Below are 22620 nucleotides of genomic sequence, written 5' to 3'. Positions count from 1 at the left end.
TCAACTCTCCCAGCATGGACTAGACAGCGCTCTTGAGAGACGAGCAAACTCCCCTCTCTCTCCATCAGCGCGTGATGGAGAGCGAAGGTGTGCGGGCGGCTATTTTCCTTCAATGACCGATGATAGAGATCAAAAGGGCACAACATGACATGAGCACACTTAGGCACAGAGTGTGGTCTTGTCTGTGCCACCAATAGCCTCAGACAAAGACGAGTCATTTCTGGCACCCCTCCTCTCCTCCTCCCCCTCCCACCCCCCAGAGTTGAGGTGATGGGAGATAAGAGCTGAAGATGCCATTGATTTAGTCCATTTAGGCCCTGACGTCGAAATTAAAAAAAAAAAAAATCTTCTAAATCCTGACAGTTTTCTGAAATACCTCATGTTTCTGTATCAGTAGATGCTCAATATTTCATGTCAAGGACCCCCAAAAATTATCTGTGTATGCCCCCCCCCCCCATCTGAAAATATGTTGTCCCAGGAACCCCCTCAGAAGCAAAGATTTGAGTTAAAAACTCGCTTGCTGTAACAACGTGTATTCAAAGATTTCAGGCACATTGTCAGATCTACAAGCTCATAGCGCGGCACTCGGTGCCGTGCTATGAGCTTGTAGATCTGCTATTTTTCAATAGCTAAATCATATTGCTAAAGCAATAGCTATAGCATGACCTGATGAAGATCAAATAGATCGAAACGTTGTCAGAATTTTCAATAAAGAACGTCTTTCTTGTACCTGTGGTGTGCGGGCTCCATCCAATATCTACTGAAGTTTCTTTAGCCCAGCACCTAGCCTGTCGATGTGCGTATTCTATGGCCGCAATAGCTAAAGCATAACATAATGCTTTAAAAAACACCAAAAGGGGGTTCTTCCCGCCCGAAATGGGTTAGGAGGCGGCAGGCCTCCATTGTGGAACGTATAGTGCGGGTCTATGACAAAAGAAGATAAAAGGTCCCTTTGTATCGTATCCGTCTCCTCTCTGCTTTACCCAAGTGGCTCCCCCGAACGATTTTCATCTCCCCCGTTTCTTGTGATTTGGGTCTCGACGCTCTTCCTTTTCATTTGGAGGTGATCTGAATTGGAAGGGAAAAATGCCTCTGGGTGACAATCTGTGAAAATATAAACGGGGCTGTCGATTTGAGGCTTTTGTGACGACGGGGGAAAATCGGTTGAACTTTGAATGAACTTTATCCCATTCTGGGCGGGAACTCCTGTTGGTGTTTTAAGCATTGTGTTGTACTTTAGCTATTGAAAAATAGCAGATCTACAAGCTCGTAGCGCGGCACCGAGTGCTGCGCTACGAGCTTGTAGATCTGCTATTTTTTGAAAAATCGTGAAAATGTGGCGCAAATCTTTGGATATTATTATTCTTTCAGAGCGAACGTTTTTAACTCAAATCTTTGCTTCTGGGGGAGGTCCCTGGAACAACATATTTTCAGATGGGGGTCGGCGGCCAATTTCATATATTTTTGGGGGTCCTTGACATGAAAATGTTTGAGAACGACTGATGTAGAAACATGAGACACAAGACTTTAATAACGTACAGTACTGTAGTGTACATTCACACTATCGGCAAAATACCGTTTCTAGATTTGACCATTTGCCATTCACCATTTTTATCATGACATTTTGTCTTAACACTGTTTGTTTTGATGTTTTTAGTCAATTGCATGTCCTTGTAATTGTGTGTACTTAAGTCTTTCCAAATTACACAACAATGAACAGGACTTACATTTTGTAGCTGTCGGTCAGAAAGAAACCTTGTATCTCCATATTAAACTTTCTTGTATTTATTATATTTTAATCAATGCCATATTTTATACTTTAGTCTGACGATGAGCCGGTGGGGCTCAAATAGTCACATGACAAGGGGTACGTTACGATACAGTAACTGCATAGAGTGCCGAAGTTCTGACGTCACTCGCTCATCCCCTGGTTTCCCCTGGTTCACGGAAGTCATTTCTCTATAGAGAATAACATGGGGTCATCTTAAAATCGTCTCATGTAAGCGTTGTTGTCCAAAAATAAACAAGCTGTCTCTGCGTTATTGTCAGGGAGGTGTCTCTGTATCGTTTGCGACCGTCAGTCACTCATATTTGATACCGTCTGTTTCTAGCGAAAAACGAATTCAGTAGCAGTAGCAATAGCGTTTTCTCTCAGTCAGTTGATTCTTCATATCCATATGAGTGAAACGGCCGGGATGACATGGTCTAAAATCCTCCCTATGGCGATTACAATGCAAATAAAAAGTACATGAACCCATGGATTTGCGCCCTCTACCGATATTGACGTCAAGACTTTGGTGCTCTATTTATTTGCATTTCTAAATAAAGAATCGCGGCCATTGAGTTTATTTCACATTATAATTCCACTTAGCTTTGTATCCTGCAGTCATATTTGACAAGAGTGGTTTTTTCCTGTATTTTTATGGAAGGAAACGTTGGCACCTGTTCCCTCCCGAAGACACGGCCAGCCTGTACCCGACCAGGATCCCTTACGAGGAGTCCAGTGTCTTCAGTCAGGTGGACGTCCTGCGACCGGACCTCAAGAAATGCCCTGCCTTCAGGACGGCTAGGGCTCATGTCGTCACTCTGCACCCTGGACAGGTCAGTACGGTTTCTCCATCCATCCATCCATCCATCCATCTTCAACCGCTTATCCGTAGTCGGGTCGCGGGGGCAACCGCTCCACCAGAGAGCTCCAGAACTTCCCTCTCCAGAACAACATTAGTAAACTTCCTGAGGCCGTTCCAAGGCCAGGGAGTCGATGTAATTCCTCCAAATGCGCCTTGGTCTGCCCCCGGGGGTCTCCTCCCAGTGGGACGTGCCTTGAGGACCTCCCTAGGGAGACGCCCGAGAGGCATCAAAACCAGATGCCCGAACCACCTTAAGCTTGGCTCCTTTCCAAGCTCAGAAGCAGCGACTCTACTCGAGAGTCTCTCTCGCGTGACTGAGCTTCTCACCTTATCTCTAAGGGAGATGCCAACCACCCCGTCGAAGAAAACTCATTTCGGCTAGCCTGGGCAGCATTCCATTTCGGGTTTATGAACCGGTCGGGAGCGGGTGATATCGCTACGTCATGTTGTAGTATTACTATTGTTTTGTAGTCATCAATCTTCCGGAACTTCCTTTTCCCTCAAACCGATTTTTCTCAATAAAAGCTACAGGCTACGAGAGCTTTTATTGTTATTCTTCCGGTTTGAGGGAAAAGGAAGTTCCGTTAGATGGTTCCTGCCTGTCGACTACAAAACAATACTACAACATGACGTAACAATATCATCCATTCCAGACCACAGCACTTTTGGAACAGAGACCAGGCTTTCCTCCAAGGTGGAAAGCCTGGTGAGGCGAGGTTACATTTCGGCCGCTTGTATTCGCGACCTTATTCTTTCGGTCATGACCCCACACTTCATGACCTTATAGGTGAGAGTAGGAACGAAGACGGAGAGCTTTGCCTTCTGGCTCAGCTCTCTTTTCGTCACAACAGTGCACAACAATTTCTCTCCAAGGAATTGCAAAAGAAATTGCTGTGTCAGAAACACGACGCACTCGAGTGTATTAAATTGCATGTCATTTCAGCTGTTAGCCTTCTTGATTCATGAGCATTTGCTTCGACTTGGATTTATGTTAGGAGACCCTGCTTTTATTACATGGTTACAGCGCTGGATAGAACTGTGCGTACAATAAAGCTATACATAGGAATGTCGACTTCAGTGTTGTTTCCGTCGACTAAAACCAAGACGAAGAATGTCCGTCGACTACCTTTTTCCACTGACGAAAACTAAATGGAAACTAAATAAAAACTAAGCTATGATGACTAAAGCTAAGACTAAATATACTGACAATTTCGTCAACAAATAAAAACTAGACTAAAATGTTAGGAAGGGACTAGTGGACAAGAGATCCAGTATAAGTCATTTTATAATAAGTTGAAAATAGCTGAATAGCTGAAAATAGTTGAAAATCTACAAGCTCACAACGCGTCGCAGCGCGACGCGTTGTGAGCTTGTAGATCGGCTATTTTCAGCAAAGTGGGAAAAAACAGTCATTACGACGGCATCAAGGCCCGCCAAAAAATACATTTTGTTCGACTAAATCAACTGTAGATTTAGTCGACTAAAACTAGACTAACACTAAAACATTCCAGGTGACTAAAATGTGACTAAAACTAAATTAAAACTATTCAAGAGACTATGACTAAAACTAAAATTTGCTGCCAAAAACAACACTGGTTGACTTGTTGATTCCAGTGTGAATCAAAGACAATGGTCATGATTAGTGATGCGATTGTTCCTAATCAATTCTGGCACTTTCAGTAACACACTCTCAGAAGATATACACTGTGAGTGTGCAAAATGGAGACGAAATTTGAAAGGTACACTACGCTATTAAAGTCTGCGCCGTCCAGTTTTTAGACATCTAAGTGGAATGTTAGCAGGGTCAGGACTCGGGTCAATAGATCGACAACAGGCAATTATTTTCAAATTCACCCCTGTCTGCTCCTGCTCAGAACCAGGTCAGCACTGATTTGATTGATTGATTGATTGCTTGATTGATTAAATTGGATTGTTTATTGAACATAAATGTAAAAACAGGCCTGGGCCGTGGCTCAGCGGTCCAGGCACCTTGGCTGGTAATCCAGTCTGGCAGTGTGCCGCGGGTTCGACTCCCGAACCCAACGGCCTTTACTGCATGTCTTCCCCCCCATCTCTCTCCCCCATTTCAGCCTACTGTCTGTCCCTCCATAAAACATATAAAGGCGAAAGCCACAAAAAAAAACATTTAAAATAAATGTAAAAACAGCAAACGGAGTACACTCAACACTTCAAAAGGGATAGCACAAAAAAAATGTCCTTGCGCTCTTATTTCCATGTAGGCCCTATTATGCAATCAATTCATAGACGCGACACGAAGAATAACAAAATGCAATATCATCAATAAAAATAAATCATTTCAGGAAAAAGAAATTGAATGTGATAAGCAAGTTCTAAAATGAAGTATGGCGCTGTCAAAAAGTGTCTGATATGATTAGAAGAAAATGGCCTCTCGGCTAACTGTGTTATTCAAATGCCAGTAACTCTGATTTACTCCAGGTCACTCTGCAGGGCTTTCTTTTATGTATTCCACTCTCTCTCTCTCGTCTACTCCTCTCGACAACACCCTCTCTCTCTCTCGTCTACTCCTCTCGACAACGCCCTCTCTCTCTCTCGTCTACTCCTCTCGACAACACCCTCTCTCTCTCTCGTCTACTCCTCTCGACAACACCCTCTCTCTCTCTCGTCTACTCCTCTCGACAACACCCTCTCTCTCTCTCGTCTACTCCTCTCGACAACGCCCTCTCTCTCTCTCGTCTACTCCTCTCGACAACACCCTCTCTCTCTCTCTCGTCTACTCCTCTCGACAACGCCCTCTCTCTCTCTCGTCTACTCCTCTCGACAACGCCCTCTCTCTCTCTCGTCTACTCCTCTCGACAACGCCCTCTCTCTCTCTCGTCTACTCCTCTCGACAACGCTCCTCTCTCTCTCTCGTCTACTCCTCTCGACAACACCCTCTCTCTCTCTTGACGCCTTGTTCAGATTCTAGCAGTACTCTCTCATGCTCTTAACCCACAGTTTTCTGAAAAACCCATGTTTCTATGTCAGTGGTTCTCAAACTATTTAATTTCAAGGACCCCAAATATATGTAATAGGCCGCCGACCCCATCTGAAAATATGACCCCTCAGAAGCAAAAGATTTGAGTTAAAAACGTTCGCTCTGAAAGAATACATATTCAAAGGTTTGCACTAAATCTTCACGATTTTTTTCAAAAATAGCAGACCTACAAGCTCGTTATTTGCTCTGCAAGCTCTGCTATTTTTCAATAGCTAAAGTATAACATAATGCTTTAAAACACCAAAAGTGGGTTAAAGAGTCAAAACAGTGACAGAGCAATTAGCCGTCCATCTCGCTCACTATCTGCTGGCGACTAGATCCCAGAAGCGTACTAAACTAAACACCCTCCTATCTGCTGGCGACTAGATCCCAGAAGCGTACTGAACTAAACACCCTCCTATCTGCTGGTGACTAGATCCCAGAAGCGTACTAAACTAAACACCCTCCTATCTGCTGGTGACTAGATCCCAGAAGCGTACTAAACTAAACACCCTCCTATCTGCTGGTGACTAGATCCCAGAAGCGTACTAAACTAAACACCCTCCTATCTGCTGGTGACTAGATCCCAGAAGCGTACTGAACTAAACACCCTCCTATCTGCTGGCGACTAGATCCCAGAAGCGTACTGAACTAAACACCCTCCTATCTGCTGGCGACTAGATCCCAGAAGCGTACTGAACTAAACACCCTCCTATCGGCAACCGCCAAACACAACTGTCCCCAGTTTCTGCACAAATTGTCTGAGGGGGTGGAAAAAAACAGAAGTGTAATCTGCTGACTGAACTCTAGTAGTAGTAATAAAGAGATTAAAATAGGGTGCAATTTGCATCCCAAAACGCAGTTTATAGTTAAGGGACGCAATAAAACAACGACCTCTGCATCCACGGGATGCACTACTGTACTACTGTACTGTTTTAGTTTATTTTGCTAGCTTTAGTTATAATAACCATTTCTTCTTCTGTTTTCTACATGAATATAACCACATTATAACCATATAAAATGAAATGGGAGTTAAATGCTGCAAATGGGAGTTAAATGTAAAAATATGACTTCTAACGTGGTTGAAGTGGGACTCATAAAATGTCCCTGGGACTCATCTAAAAGACCATCCCTGCATCCCGGGACTCAATACATTGAAAACCTATTTACATCACTGTAATACCTTTATACTTAATTGACCAAGATTCCCCAAGGGTCTATACTTGGTCTATATACTTTCACTCAACACACACAATCTCTTTGTCGAAAATAGCCAATCTCTTTAATGGTAAAATGGTAAATGGTGCATTTATATAGCGCCTTTATCCAAGGCGTTTTACATAGATTGTGCATTACATTCACCCGTTCACACACACACACACATTCATACACCGGTGGCGGCAGAAACCAATGCAAGGCACCAACCAGCACATCAGGAGCAATAGAGGGTATGCGCATGCTTAAAGTGAATGGCACATCGAGTGGCAAAGTGACATGCAAAGTGAGTTTAACATTGTTTAACGTTGTTCAATGCAATCAGATAGGACTTTTCTGTTTGGATGCATGGGTTGTCAAGGCCAGAAAGTAGTTTTTTGCCACTCAGTAGACATTCTTGCGTAACTTCCAGGTTTGATGATGATGTCACGCGCATACCCTCTATTAGGGGGTTCAGTGTCTTGCTCAAGGACACTTCGACGCCGACTCTGGGGGAGCCCACGGGGTTCGAGCTGGCGACCTTGCGCCGATTCCCATCCGGTCACTCTTACCCCTGAACCACCGCCGCCGCCCCAGCCCTATAAGCTTGAAAGCTTTGCAGCGAGACGTGCTGTGAGCTTAAACACATCTGCTATTTTCTGTGGGATTTTTTGTTCATGTGGTCTGAACGAGTGAAACAGTAAGCACTAGAGAGGGCCCACTTGCCCAGACTATTAATGAGGTCGTTCATACAAAACAACTGAAGGACAAAGCATTGTCTGATTCTGAACGATGGGTAACCGACTTTGTTTAGAGGCCTGGACCTGCTCTCTCTTATTACCGCCAATTCAAAGTCCCACCCTGTTGAGCCGGCTGGAGTCATGGGTGGGGCTGGGTGGCACTGCGCTCCAGCTCTTACAATCTTATTTGACAGCAAGAACTGTCTCTGTCGAGATTGGAAATGCCATCTCCACCTCCGCCCCTCTCATCTACGGTGTCCCCCAAGGCTCAATTCTTGGTCCACTACTCTTTTCCATATATATGCTCCCCCTAGGCCAAATAATCCGTAAGCACAACATAAATTTCCACTGCTACGCAGATGATACCCAAATTTACATGCCACTCAACACCTCCAACCCCAACTGTCTATCATCCCTCAATGCCTGCCTAGCTGAGCTTCAAAGCTGGATGTCTTCAAACTTCCTACAACTGAACACAAACAAATCTGAAATTCTCCTATTTGGCCCTCTCACCTCCAGAACCCACCTACAAAACTGTCTCGACTCCTTGTCAGCAAATGTCACACCAGTAGCCAAAAATCTGGGTGTACTGCTGGACTCTGACCTCTGTCTTGAGGCCCAGGTTAAATCCGTTGTTCGCACTTGTTTTTTTCACTTACGCAACATCTACAGAATCCGACCAGTCCTTTCCACCCCTAACCTTCACAAAGTTGTCAATGCACTCATTTCATCCCGTTTGGACTACTGTAACGCCCTCTATTCATCACTTAGCAAAGGATCCATACACCGCCTACAGTTAATACAGAACGCAGCTGCAAGACTCATCACTGGAACAAGGAAATCTGAACACATCACCCCGGTACTGGCCTCACTACACTGGCTCCCTGTAAATTTTAGAATTGATTTTAAGATTTTAATACTGACTTTTAAAGCTCAGAATGGCCTGGCACCGCAATACCTAGCGGATCTTATCAAACCCCACCAGCCTGTCCGCCAATTAAGGTCCTCTACCTTAGCCCTACTAGAGGTGCCGAGAACGAAAATGGTGACAAAGGGGGATAGGGCCTTTTCAAGCAGGGCTCCCAGGCTCTGGAACAGCCTGCCATCTGACCTGAGGTCTATTAGCTCCTTGACTATTTTTAAAACTAAATTAAAGACCCACTTTTATAGGAAAGCCTTTTTAAACCGATAACCAATGTTTGCTTTTAATTCCCTTCATAATGTCATTTTATTGCTGTTTGATTGCTATGTAACACTGTTGTTTGTATATTGTATATTGTTAAGCACTTTGTGACACTGTCAAAAAAGGTGCTATATAAATAAAGTTTATTATTATTATTATTAATTCATCTGTGTAGTTTTGTTGTAACAAGCTCACACACCTGTCCCAGTTGGCCCCTATCAGTGCCAAAGATCATAGCAATATTCCACCCGTTGTTTAAGGTGACATTCACACCAGAAAGCTTTGCTGCGATTAAAACGAATCCTGCTGCGCATTGGCAGAAAGTGCACTTCGTTTGGCAGGTGTGAAGGCTCATTCGAATCATAATGCGTATCAAAGAATATTCTGTCTGTCTGTGCGTGCCGTAAACATGGAGTGCTGTCACTGTGTGGGGACTGGGGAGTAGGGACTTTCATCTCGATAAACTTGTAAACATTTTGCGCTGCTGTCTGTTATATCACTGCACTCAGCGCTGTGCCTCCATGCCCAAAAGAACAGTGCGTAGCTGCGTGCGGAGAGAGAGAGAGAGAGAAAGGGGGGGGGGGGGGGGGTCCAGTCCCAGACGGAACGACACATGCACGTTATGAGTATAATTTTATCACAATTTCACTGTGTAGGCTAGTTTATGAATGCAACACATTGATTAGATTGATAAAGGTCCCCCTGCTGCGTTTCCAATTGCTGCGGATGACAGTGTGAAGGCAAACCGCAGCAAATTAAATATGCAAGAATCCCAATTTCTCCACCCATTGGCATCGAGTCTACCGAAGTATTAGGTGGGAATGTGACCTTAGATGAGAAACTGCCACAGTATATACACATCACTTCCCCCAACCAGATATTGAGACACGGGCATAATAACTAAGCAACTCAAACCCAAGCATGCAGCATTCCTCCTCCTCTCTGGCCAAGGTGCAGGACATGAATTAATTAGGACAGCCGAGAAACCAGAAATCAATAAGTCTTGCCTTTTGTTTTTTGTTTTTTTTTAATGGGAGACTTTATGAATGGAAAAGGAGTCAAGGACACATGCTGCCCTCACATGGACGCTCCCTGTAACTACAGCTATGTCCCCAATAGATGCACTAAAATGTTTTTTTACAAACAATTGACAACTGTCTCTAGTTTATGGACCATAGTAGTAATGTGTGACATCATGATTCTCATGACATTTAACCCATTTACACCTGAGGACGGTTCTATAAATGTCTTCTAAATCATGACAGTTTTCTGGAAAAACCCTATGTTTCTATGTCAGTGGTTCTCAAAATATTTATCATATATATATATCATATATTTATCGTGTGTGTGTGTGTGTGTGTGTGTGTGTGTGTGTGTGTGTGTGTGTGTGTGTGTGTGTGTGTGTGTGTGTGTGTGTGTGTGTGTGTGTGTGTGTGTGTGTGTGTGTGTGTGTGTGTGTGTGTGTGTGTGTGTGTGTGTGTGTGTGTGTGTGTGTGTGTGTGTGTGTCCCGTTCGCTCTGAAAGAATATATATTCAAAGATTTGCACTACATTTTCACGACTTTTCTAAAATAGCAGACCTACAAGCTCATAGCGCGGCACTCGGTGGCACGCTATGAGCTTGTAGATCTGCTATTTTTCTATAGCTAAAGTATAACATAATGCTTAAAACACCAAAATGGGTTAAATGCTTATTGGTTCTTTTATTTCTCCTCAGGTGCTGTTTGTCCCCAGACACTGGTGGCACTACGTGGAGTCGGTCGATCCCGTCACGGTCAGCGTCAACACCTGGATTGAGTTGGTGAGCTGAACCTTTGAACCCCCTTTCTAATGAAAAGACGTCACATACGCCACTGGTTTCCCAAACTTTTTCATGTCAAGGACCCCCCACTAATTAGCCCGTGGACCCCCCATTTGAAGAGACATGCCTGCCAGGGACCCCCATGAGAGAAGATTTTTTACAGCTCTAGCAGTGATTCTCAACACGTTTCATTTCAAGGACCCCCAGTTTGACATGCATTAGTCTACGGACCCCCATTTAATGGCATTTCTATCACTGGGACCCCAATTTTTTTATTGTAAAATCAATGTTAATTTTAACTCTGAGAGTGTATGCTCTCAGAGTTACAGACCCATAAGGGTCCATTTGGTTCCTAACTATCATTTAGCTGGGGACCCCCCTGGAACTCCCTCAAGTACCCCTGGGGGTCCCCGGACCCCACTTTGGGAACCACTGACATACACGGCCAAAATTTCTACTTATTGCGTTTTAGGGGCACAATTACGCTGAGACGCCATATGTCGCTAGAACTCGCTACATGCGCAGACACTTCATGAAACACCGTGGCAAATGTAGCGGTGTCCTTGACCCTGACTATGGGTTAAAATGTGGGAATATTTGAACTTTTATGCATGTCTATCTATAGAGAGATGACTTCCGGTCACTACCCGGTAGGCAATTTGGAGCAGGTGCGATGGTAACGAGGCATACAATGTAGGAGAAAGAAGGGACACCACCCGCACACACCGCCACTTGTCAGGTTCAAGAGCATTTATTTCTTAGGAGAGCAACGTGTCTTCCTCAAGCCTCAAGTCCTCAAGTCCCACACTGTGGAATGCCCTGCCCCTTCCCATTTGTTCTGCCCAGTCCCTGGGGTTTTTTAAATCTTTAAAAAAATAAAATAAAATAAAGACACTTTTTCTCCCTGGCTTTTAATGTTGCCTGAAAACGCATACCCTTCTTATACCATGTTTGTATATACTTCTGCTCTCACTTGTTGCTTTGTTCTTTGTTTTTCTTTTCTTTACATGCTCTTGTTGTTGCTCTGTTCTTGTTTACATGCTCTTGTTCAGCACTTTGGTTTGTCTTCGGTCAATGTAAATGTGCTATACAAATAAACTTTGATTTGATTTGATTTGATTTGATTTGAAGCCTGAGGAAGGTCGCAAGACCGAAACGTTGCTCTCTTAAGAAGTAAATGCTCTTGAACCTAGCAAGTGGCGGTGTGCGGGTGTCCCTTCTTTCTCCTACAATGCATGTCTATCTAAAAAACTGCTAGAAAAACGTGCGTGCGTTTCCAGCGACATGTCTCGGTGTATAGAGAAAGAAAGAAAGCAGGCCACTCTCTAGCCTAGTCTCAGGTCACAGACACTACGAACTGCCCCAGCAGGTCCTGAATGAATCCCAGACTACATATTGGTTTCATTTCCTTGACCTTAACCCACTGGACTGGACGTCATCTTTTTGTGCTTTTTCTTTTCACTCGACTTTTCCTCTTCCTCTGGACAGGAAGTGGATGATGATGAGGCCAGAGTGGGCGAGGCCGTGACCAAAGCTGTCGTCTGTGCCCTGAAAACTACGCCCGGCAGCGACAACACCGACAAGTGGCTCAACCCCACCGAGGTAAGCTATTTAACCCGCTTAGGCCTGACGTCAACATTTAAGTTGACGTCAGGCCTAGTTTTCTGAAAAACCTTATGTTTCTATGTCAGTGGTGCTCAACCCTTTTCATGTCAAGGACCCCAAAGATTATATGTAATAGGCCTCCGCCCCCCCCATCTGAAAATATGTTGGTCCAGAGACCTCCCCAGAAGCAAAGATTTGAGTTAAAATGTTCACTTTGTAATAACATATATTCAAAGATTTGAGGCACATTTTCACGATTTTTCAAAAATAGCAGAGTTCTTAAGTTCTTAGCAGATCTTGTAGATCTGCTATTTTTCAATAGCTAAAGTATAACATAATGGGAACACCAAAAGGGGTTCCCGCCCAAAATGGGTTAACATAACAGCTTTCTGAATAATACATCATCTTTACCTCTGCCAAGGACGAGGAGGTAATATTACGCCGTTCCATCTTTGTATCTGCCTTGTCTGTTCGACTTTCTCGCTGATTGGCCATAAGGGGGGTGTAGCAGTGTGCAGGGCCTGTCACCAAAAACGCTTTTAATAATTTGTCTTATAAAATGAAATAAAATATAAAAAGACCGGCTAAATCCAGAAGCAGACTCTCAAATAGAGATGGCTGCAAGTTTGCATTAACCCATTCTGGATGGGAACCCCTTTTAAACTTTAGCTATTGAAAAATAGCAGATCTACAAGCTCATAGCGCGGCACCGAGTGCCGCGCTACGAGCTTGTAGATCTGCTATTTTTAACTCAAATCTTTGCTTCTGGGGGGGTCACTGGAACAACATATTTTCAGATGGGGGTCGGCGGCCAATTACATATATTTTTTGGGGATCCTTGACAAGAAAATGTTTGAGAACTACTGACATAGAAACATAGGGTTTTTCAGAAAAGTGTCAGTCAAGACATTAAGTAGAATCGTCCTGCAGTCTAAATGGGCATTTTATGTTGGGACGATGGGGGGGAATTGGCACTGCTATGCAAAAAGCCCAAAACATCTCGAACACCAAGGCTTCTAAACAGAGTGCTGGTGTTGGCATGTATCTCACGCCTGATGTAAGGCCAGGTCTACTGGTGCTTCGACGGCAAGACAACAACCCACGCAAAACGTTGGTACTAAATTTGGAATGGAATTATACCACTCTTTATTGTTGCTGCACTGCCTGTTTTGGGGCATGGCACGTAGGAGTAAGAGACTCGATTATTACGCTGAATTATTGTTATAGAGGCCTGGAAAATTAAGTTAGATATTCTGTTCTCCTGTACTGTGCTTCACAATGATGTTACATGTGGGAGTTAGCTATATTTATATAGTGTTCTATGAGACTATGACAGGTTGGACTGATATCACATTGATAACATATAAAGGGTCCCAGGTTGTGAAAAACTGGGTTAACCCATTTAGACCTGGCACCAGATTCTACAAAATGTCTTGTAAATCATGACAGTTTTCTGGAAAAAACCTATGTTTCTATGTCAGTCAGTGGTGCTCAAACTATTTCATGTCAAGGACCCCAGAAACTATATGTATTTGGCCGCCGGCCCCCCATCTCCCAGAAGCAAGTTAAAATCGTTCGCTGCGAAAGAATATATATTCAAAGATTAGCGCCACATTTTCGCGATTTTTCAAAAATAGCAGATCTACAAGCTCGTAGCGTGGCAGTCGGTGCCGCGCTATGAGCTTGTAGGTCTGCTATTTTTTTCAATAGCCAAAGTGTAACATAATGCTTAAAACACCAAAAGGTGTTCCCGTCGTGATTCCGTGTTAATGGACCATGACATTCTATTGGTCAAAAGGGGACGTAGTGCCAGAAGCACTGAAACACCCGACACCTCCTTCAAGTGCAAAAACATGTTAAAAAACACGCTTCTAGACGGCTCGTCTCTGAGGAGCGATGCTGAAAGACAGGCTACTCACCTCCATCTCCCCCTTTATCGTACTAGTCATGGTCAGTTTTCTATTTCATTAAGATACAGAGGTACTACAGTTTGGGACAAATATTCGACTGGTTTACAACTTTCTTCTCTGAACTTGTCTAACCCATTTTGGGCAGGAACCCCTTTTGGTGTTAGCATTATGTTATGCTTTAGCTATTGAAAAATAGCAGATCTACAAGCTCATGAGCTTGTAGATCTGCTATTTTTGAAAAATCGAAGAACGACTGACATAGAAACATAGCTTTTTCAGAAAACTGTCAGGATGTAGAAGACAGTTTTAGAATCTCATGTCAAAATGGGTTAAGAACAAATTGAAGGTTCTTCTGATTGACCAAATTACTTAATTATCATAGTTTGTATTCTCTTCTCATCTCTTCTCGTCTTAGATTATCAAGTATTTTGAATTATGTTGTAGATTTTGTATATACTGCAATCATGTCTTCTGGAAATTATTTATATATTGTTCTAATGTCTTTATTGTATTTTATATAGGTAGAGGCCTCTTATAAGCCCCCCATCTCCCAGAAGCAAAGATATGAGTTAAAAACGTTCGCTGCGAAAGAATATATATTCAAAGATTAGCGCTACATTTTCGCGATTTTTCAAAAATAGCAGACCTACAAGCTCGTAGCGCGCCACTCGGTGGCGCGCTATGAGCTTGTAGATCTGCTATTTTTCAATAGCTAAAGCATAACATAATGCTAACACCAAAAGGGGTTCCCGCCCAAAACCGGTTAATGTATTGCTCTATACTGTGCTAAATAAAAGTCAAATCAAAATAAAAAAGAAAGAAAGAAGCTGCAAACGGCTTTAGTTTTCACATTAACATTTTGGACTGACCTATAGCTGCGCAGTCGGTCACAGCTAAAAAAAAGTGATCCACATGCAGACAAAGTCTCACTTTCTCTCGTCACTCATTCCCCGTCTAAAAAGGTTGAAAGCCTCTGGTACAGATTCTACCACACCAGAACTCACACATCATCGGTTCCTCCTCCAGAGGACGGCGGTATTTGCAGTACAGTCAAGAGCCTGAGGTGGTATAACCCATTTATACCTGAGGACGATTCTACAAATGACAGTTTTCTGAAAAACCTCATGTTTCTATGTCAGTGGTTCTCAATATTCCATGTCAAGGACCCCCAGAATTATATGAAATTGGCCGCCGACCCCCCCCCCCCCATCTGAAAATATGTAGTTCCAGGGACCCCCCCCCAGAAGCAAAGATTTTAGTTAAAACATTCGCTAGGGGGCACGGTGGCACAGTTGGTAGTGCTGTTGCCTCACAGCTAGAAGGTCCTGGGTTCGATTCCCGCTCGGGACGCTGTGGGTGCTGGCGGCGTGTTTCCTCCTCCGTGTCATCAGTGCCCATACCCGAGGCAGGGGTTGGCGAAAGGGCCTTTCTGTGTGGAGTTTGCATGTTCTCCCCGTGTCCCCTAGGGTAGGTACCCTCACAAAAAACATGCAGTAATCCTGGTCTCTAAACTGCCTCCCCCTGGTTAGCCGGGGCACCTGATGGAGGGGAAAGGAACTGGTTGGAATAACGTGTTCCTTCCACGCGCTACGTCCAACCAGAGAAACTCCCCCCTGTCACATGTAAAGGAGCAACTTGGACACTCGGGCATGAAGGAAGCATGAGTTCAAGTCCGTTGCTCTCCCCATGTCCCCCATATATGGGGACTAGGTTGGCGGAGGGTGTGTAGAGCCCAGGATCACATTATATAATTGACACGGGTGAAAAAATGGGTTACAAAATCGTGGGATAAAAAAAAGAAGATTTGCGTCACATTTTCACGATTTTTCAAAAATAGCAGACCGCGCTATGAGCTTGTAGATCTGCTATTTTTCTATAGCTAAAATATAACACCAAAAGGGGTTCCCGCCCAGACTGGGATATAGAGGCACAGATCAGAAGGAACTATTCTTCCCTACTTGGCAAGACTCCAGAGAAAGTGTAAAGCCTTGTGCTGTATGGAGAGACTGAAACACAGACTTTAACCCAGATGCTTTCTCAAGAGTTGAGTTCAGTCAACGATTGAATGCTTGGATTCTTTCCAAAGCTGGGCGGTTTCCCACCAGTGGACCCTTATAACAGACCAGCTTTCCATTTAGAAGAGGCTTTCCGTTTAGATATTGTACAATATCGTATGGTGGTTATCAGTTACCACTATATATATTGTTTGGCTGATATACAGTATAGGCCATCATTTGACTTTTTCACGACATCGCTATATCGGCAATTATGCAGGCAATATGTCCCGATTTCTAACCACTAATAGAGTTTTCACAATGTTGTGAAAACACAAATGTTGTGTTGGAACCCAATATGAGCTTTTTAGATCTGCTATTTTGACCCTTTTGAAGTTAAATACAATGTTTGTTTGTTTTTTGTTTTTTTGCAAGTTAAATGTTCTCAAATAGAATTAAAAATGTTTGCATTTTTCCACAATTTATCCAAAATCATCGTTCAGGCTCTAGTTACCACCAATGTCAACTTGGATTAGACATGCAGTACACAACGTAAATGAGATGTAAACAGGAATACTAAAGCAGTGGTTCCCAAAGTGGGGTCCTTGGACCCCTAGGGGTCCTTGAGGGAGTTCTAGGGGGTCCCCAGCTAAATGATAGTTTGGAACCAAATGGACCCTTATGGGTCTGTAACTCTGAGAGTGTACAAATGCCCGTTTTGTTCCATTTTTACACTCTCAGAGTTAAATTAACATTGATTCTAATCTAAATTGGGGTTCCCAGAGATAACCCATTAAATGGGGCGTCCATTGAAATTCCGTCCTTGAAATTAAACCGGGTTGAGATTCTCTGCTAGAGCCGTAAAAATCTTCTTATTGGGGTCCCTGACATATCTTTTCAAATGGGGGGTCCACGGGCTAATTAGTGTCAATTTGGGGGTCCTTGACATGAAAAAGTTTGGGAACCCCTGTACTAAAGGATGCTACTATAATAATAACAACCTCTGCATAACCTTTTTTGTTGTCACAGGACGACAGAGTGGCGTCCCACGATGAGAACATGCGTTATGTGAACCTGGCGGTGCAGGCCTGCATGGAGAGAGAGAGGTGTAGTGGGCAGCACAGCAGCAACAAACCCACCACGATGCACCACTCCGGAGTAGCAGCGGTCAAGCGGGACTCCAGCGGGGTGGAGAAAAAGAACAGCGGCTCGTCCTCCGGACAGGACACTGCGTCGTCGTCGTCCTGTGCCGTTCCATTCGGGCCTCATCTCATCCCCGTGCCCCGTGGCGAGCACACGGATGCGCGTGAATCAGATGGCCCAGATGGAGCACCGCAGACCAGCAGGCCCGTCGCCGTGCCCACTGCTGGCCGACTGCAGCCGCGCGAGACGCAGGAACGTAGTGGCTGTGAAACAGACAGGACTCCAGAACACCAGAAGGAGGCAGCTGAAAGGGCAGAGGACGACGCCGACGCCGTGTATTCCACTCACGTGAATCCACGGTTCTCGATCACCACCAATGACTTGATAGATTGTCTGGTGCATCCCGATGTCGTCGCTTGCGTCACTGAGCTTTTGCTAGAGAGGCAGAGGCAAGGTCACAGTGTCACCACGGCACCTTAATCCCTTTAAGACCTGAGGACGATTCTACAAATGTCTTCTAAATCGTGATAGTTTTCTGAAAAACCCTATGTTTCTATGTTAGTGGTTCTCAACCTTTTTCATGTCAAGGACCCCCAAAAAGATATGTAATTGGCCACCGACCACCCATCTGAAAATATGTTGTTCCAGGGACCCCCCCAGAACCAAAGATTTGAGCTAAAAACGTTCTGAAAGAATATAATATATGAAGATTTGCGCCACATTTTCACGATTTTTCAAAAATAGCAGACCTACAAGGTCATAGCGCGGCACTCGGTGCCGCGCTATGAGCTTGGAGATCTGCTATTTTTCAATAGCTAAAGTATAATATAATGCTTAAAACACCCAACAGAGTTCCCACCGAAAATGGGTTAACCTTTCTATTCATGAAGAAATATTCATTTATAAAGCTTGTGAGTCCAGATCAACTTAACTTGAGGATTTGACATAATTACAAACAGGTTATACTGAAATTATACTGTGCACGGTAGGATATTGACCGTTTAGCAATATACAGCCAACCTGGCTACGAACGATGCCTCTTATGTTTGTATACTGGGGACATTAAACCCTACTTAATAAACTTGACTGGGCTTGGCTCCATCTCTTTCCCCCCCCCCCAAAAAATAGCTGATCTAACAAGCACACAATGTGTTGCAATGAGATGTGTTGTGAACATTTCTATCAACGAGGGCCCGGTCGGTCACGTTGGGTTGTGATTGATAAAGGCTGTATAAAGAGTGATAGATATGGTAGGTCCAGCGTACTGTTCTGTCTGTTCAGTGTTGTTTTACGTTGGTCGTCATGGATCTTTAGAGAAGGGAATGCAGTGGCTAAAGCCTGAGTTATTAGTTTGTTGTTCATCGTTCTCTCCTCTTAATCCATTTTGGACTGACCAGATTCTACAAATGCCTTCTAAATCATGACCGTTTTCTGAAAAACCCATGTTTCTATGTCAGTGATTCTCAAACTATTTCATGTCAAGGACCTCCAAGATTATATGAAATTGGCCGCCGACCCCCATCTGAAAATATGTTGTTCCAGAAGCAAAGATTTGAGTTAAAAACCTTCGCTCTGAAAGAATATATATTCATATATTCAGATTTGCGCCACATTTTTCAAAAATAGCAGACCTACAAGTGCCGGCGCTATGAGCTTGTAGATCTGCTATTTTTCAACAGCTAAAGCATAACATAATGCTTCAAACACCAAAAGGGGTTCCCGCCAAAATGGATTAACAATGTCTTTAAATGGACTTGTGGGAGAGGTTTACTCACCGAGCTATGACAAACTGCTGAGGCCTGACGCTTGCATGCTCTTCTAATGGTTCATTCAAATATGAAAAGAATTATCTTGGCAGGGAAGGAGTGGTCAAATATGAATTAAAAAAGAAAATAATATGCATCATGTACTAAATGGCAAAAAGGAAAATACATTTTATTTCATACTTTCAACAGTACAAAAATGTCTCCCAGAATTAGTAAATAATTATACTTTTCCTTTTTTTATCAAGTATTGTGGGTCCCATAATTGGCACATTATGTAAACTGAACCAGTTTATCAATTAATACAGCTTCTATGTAGTTTAACTTATCACTTCATTCTTTCAGCAGCTTAGAAAAAAAGAAAAAAGTAGGCCTGGCTGGTATCAAGGTATTTCACTATTTGTATTTATAAATCCTGATTTTTCAATACCATCAAAAATATTGTTGAAGGAACAATGTGAAATTTAACAGGAATAAGAATTAGTGGCTGGTCATGTCTTTAAGCTAATCAATTGTGATAATATATATTTTTTTTTTTGTTAAATTGCCATATACTGTTGTAATTACATTTTTCAGCCCAAAAGCAGTTTATTTGATTCAACTGCCAGTCGGTCACCACTAGGAATGGAGCGCGTTAATTTGTATTGATAACGAGGCACCTTATCGAGCCTGGTTCTTATCGAGGCCACTATCGAGCATTTTCTACTATTTTGTGGAAAGACGGGAGACAATAAATTCTGAACAGAACCAGTATCTTTTACTAGGGCCTTCAACTACAGTACTTTTCTAACAAACGGAAGGCAATTGACCTTTTTACCAATAAAATAATATTAAAGGAACTGTTAACTGGTTAATATGTGTACAGACAGTGACTTTAAAAGCGTAATGTTGTTTACTCGGTTGGCAGGTATCAACACACTTTTAGACATGTTTGTGCCAGCGTGGGCGATTATGTTGAACACCTCTCGTCTTGATTGTTTAAACATGACGTCTTGGGCCGTCTATGCTCGATAACAGGCTTGATAAGCCCAAAGCTTATTGATAACGGCCCTTAACGGGCACTCGATAAGCTTGTTTTCTGATTTTTTTTCGGGTATCGGTTATCAAGCTCCATCCCTAGTCACCACCACCACCCACGTTACATCTCAGTTCAGCCCACTGACGGAACTATGGAAGGTGCTAAGTTCCTGTCTATTCATTCCATGGGCATATAATAAATATGTAAACCTGGTAACTTGTGACTCGTCTAAGTAGGCTAATTGCATATTGAGACCAGCCTGGCGCAACCAGACTTCGTCTGCCTGCACTGCATGTTGCCCCCACAGTGCAGCGCAGTGGTATATTAGATTAGTATCGCAACGTGAGGCTATAAACCCATTTAGATCTGAGGACAAATGTCTTCTAAATCCTGACAGTTTTCTGAAAAACCTATGTTTCTATGTCAGTGGTGTGATCAACCTTTTTCATGTCAAGGACCCCCAGCATTATCTGTATTTGGCCGCGGACCACCATCTGAAAATATGTTGTTCAAGCGACCCCCCCCAGCCACCCGGAAGCAAAGATGTATTTGAGTTCAAAACGTTCACTGTGAAAGAATATATTCAAAGATTTGCGCCACATTTTCATGATTTTTCAAAAATAGCAGATCTACAAGCTTGTAACACGGAACTCGGTGCCGCGCTATGAGCTTGTAGATCTGCTATTTTTCTGAATAATGGTTAAAACACCACGCCATGACACTTTCATGCATGCTTTCATGGAAGCCAAACTACACCCGGAAGTTGCAGAATGCACTGGAGTCAATGAGAGCTCAGTGACCAGCTCATGAACAAACACTATTTCTGAATGACTGAGACCTTTTGTAAAGTAATTGCTTCTGGAAAATAACAGAAGACATGTAGCACATTATTGTCTGCTGTGCTTTTCGATGTGTACACTGTGTAATTTTATAGAGGTATGGTATCTAAAGAGCACAAAGCACCTTTCTGAACGTACCAAGTATCGCGAGACTTCCAACCGTTTCCTGTCTGTTTAGATCCTCAAATAAAATTATATACTGTGCACTCTGTGCAAATCTAGAAAACAACCTGTGATATGTCTTCTTTTATATTCCTGAACCAATTATATGACAATTTGACAAAGGTCTCAATTGTTCATAAATAGTGTTTGTTATGAGCTGGTCCAGCCGGCTCCATTCACTGCCATGTTTTCATTGAACTTGTGAACGTGTGAGTTTTGGCTCCCATGAAAGTGTCCATGAAAGTGTCATGACGCAGCCCAGTCACGTGACCATTCCTTTCCTTCTCAAAGATTCCTTGCCTATAACCTAGGAAAAATAAAGAGGAAGGTGCACGGAGGTGCGGCCAGGGCTCCTGCGGCTGCGGGAGGTTTGCACATGCTCAGTGTAAACAGGAACTGCGATGATGGAGTGTTCCAGCAGAGGTGCTAGAGGTGCATGAGAGTTGCTGACCCTGAACTGAAATAATAAAAAGGATATCAAAAAAAGGAAAGGTACAAAGTTGATTTTGTTTTTATTTTAAAAAAAGTATCAATTTCATAACATCTTTTGATGCTCGCTTTGATTGTAGTACATGTGTCAATTCAAGTGCTGTGGATGATATAAAACATTTGAAAAGGGAAGGGTGACTGCTGTTTAATTCTCAACTGTTCTGGATCTCATTATTTACATTAAAGTTATGAGCTTTCTATCTAGCACCTCTGCTGGAACACTCCATCATCACAGTTCCTGTTTACACTGAGCATGTGCATACCTCCCGCAGGAGACGGGGCCACACCTCCGTTCTTTAATGTTTCTAGCCTATAACCAGTTAGACCTGCGACAAGGAAGGTGGATGAGGTTGTGTTTGAGGAGGAAAACTCCATTGCTGTTTGTCTTCATATATCATCATATCTAATGCATTATTGAGTTGTATTCTGCTTATTGTAAGTTTCATTTTCTTTCTCAAGTATTTGTTGAGTTGGAAATGTATGCATGTTTTGTTTGTGGTGTTTATTGATTATTTCTTTCTCCCATAGTTCAATCATCATTTCAACCTTTCATCTGTATGGAGTTATCAGGATCAGCATCATCTTTATTGTCACATCACAGTTATACAAGTAGACCTAAAAAGGTGGGTGACATTTGTTTTTGTCCATATAATAGTTCCCATCGTGTTGTTTTTCCAAGAAAACAATTAAGGGAAGATTAAGAGCGTTAGGGCCTCGTTCACACCTAAAAGACACATGTCTTGTCTGTGTTTAATGGCCGCCCCAATGCATTTCCAATGGAAGTCACATGGTTTGACCAAACATTTTTGTTTGATGGGGGAGGGGGGCAGAACACAGCATCAAACATCAAACAAATGTGACTTCCATTGGAAATGCACGGACAAGACGGGTGTCTTTTAGGTGTGAATGAGGCCTAGGGCCTGACTCACACCTTCGCATCTACAGTAGCATACAACATTGATGCATGCTAGATGTAAAGAAAGGGTTTGTTTACATCTTGCCCCAATGCATTTCCAATGGAAGTCACACGGTTTGACACAACATTTGTGTTGTACTCCTTGTACAACACAAATGTTGTGTCAAACGATGTGACTCCCATTGGAAATGAATTGCGAGCTTGCATCAGTCAATAAGTCTCATGCATCAGCCATACAT

At 43.1% G+C, this 22620-nt stretch overlaps 2 protein-coding genes across 3 annotated transcripts in view; both read left to right on the top strand.

Moving 5' to 3' along the window:
- The window catches only part of LOC306935585 (HSPB1-associated protein 1 homolog), a 27386-nt gene extending 6881 nt beyond the window's left edge, over positions 1–20505 (top strand). Inside the window, exons 3-7 of the mRNA XM_079518683.1 lie at positions 198–267; positions 2430–2601; positions 10459–10542; positions 12031–12144; positions 17081–20505. Coding sequence (XP_079374809.1) covers positions 198–267; positions 2430–2601; positions 10459–10542; positions 12031–12144; positions 17081–17674 — 1034 coding nt within the window. The 3' untranslated portion in view covers positions 17675–20505. The remainder of the gene's footprint in view (positions 1–197; positions 268–2429; positions 2602–10458; positions 10543–12030; positions 12145–17080) is intronic.
- A 1269-nt stretch (positions 20506–21774) lies between these two features.
- Positions 21775–22620, top strand: part of LOC306935644 (solute carrier family 15 member 2-like) — a 52550-nt gene continuing 51704 nt past the window's right edge. For both annotated transcript variants that reach the window (XR_013791410.1, XM_079518751.1), the window contains exons 1-2: positions 21775–21900; positions 21994–22088. Coding sequence is in view for 1 of the 2 variants with exons in the window: in XM_079518751.1 (XP_079374877.1) it covers positions 22023–22088 (66 nt within the window). In the remaining variant the exon portion in view is untranslated. The remainder of the gene's footprint in view (positions 21901–21993; positions 22089–22620) is intronic.

Source organism: Electrona antarctica (genome assembly GCF_951216825.1).
Source record: "Electrona antarctica genome assembly, chromosome: 13".
Classification (NCBI taxonomy): Eukaryota; Metazoa; Chordata; class Actinopteri; order Myctophiformes; family Myctophidae; genus Electrona; species Electrona antarctica.
This window is presented reverse-complemented; position numbering and strand designations above follow the sequence as displayed.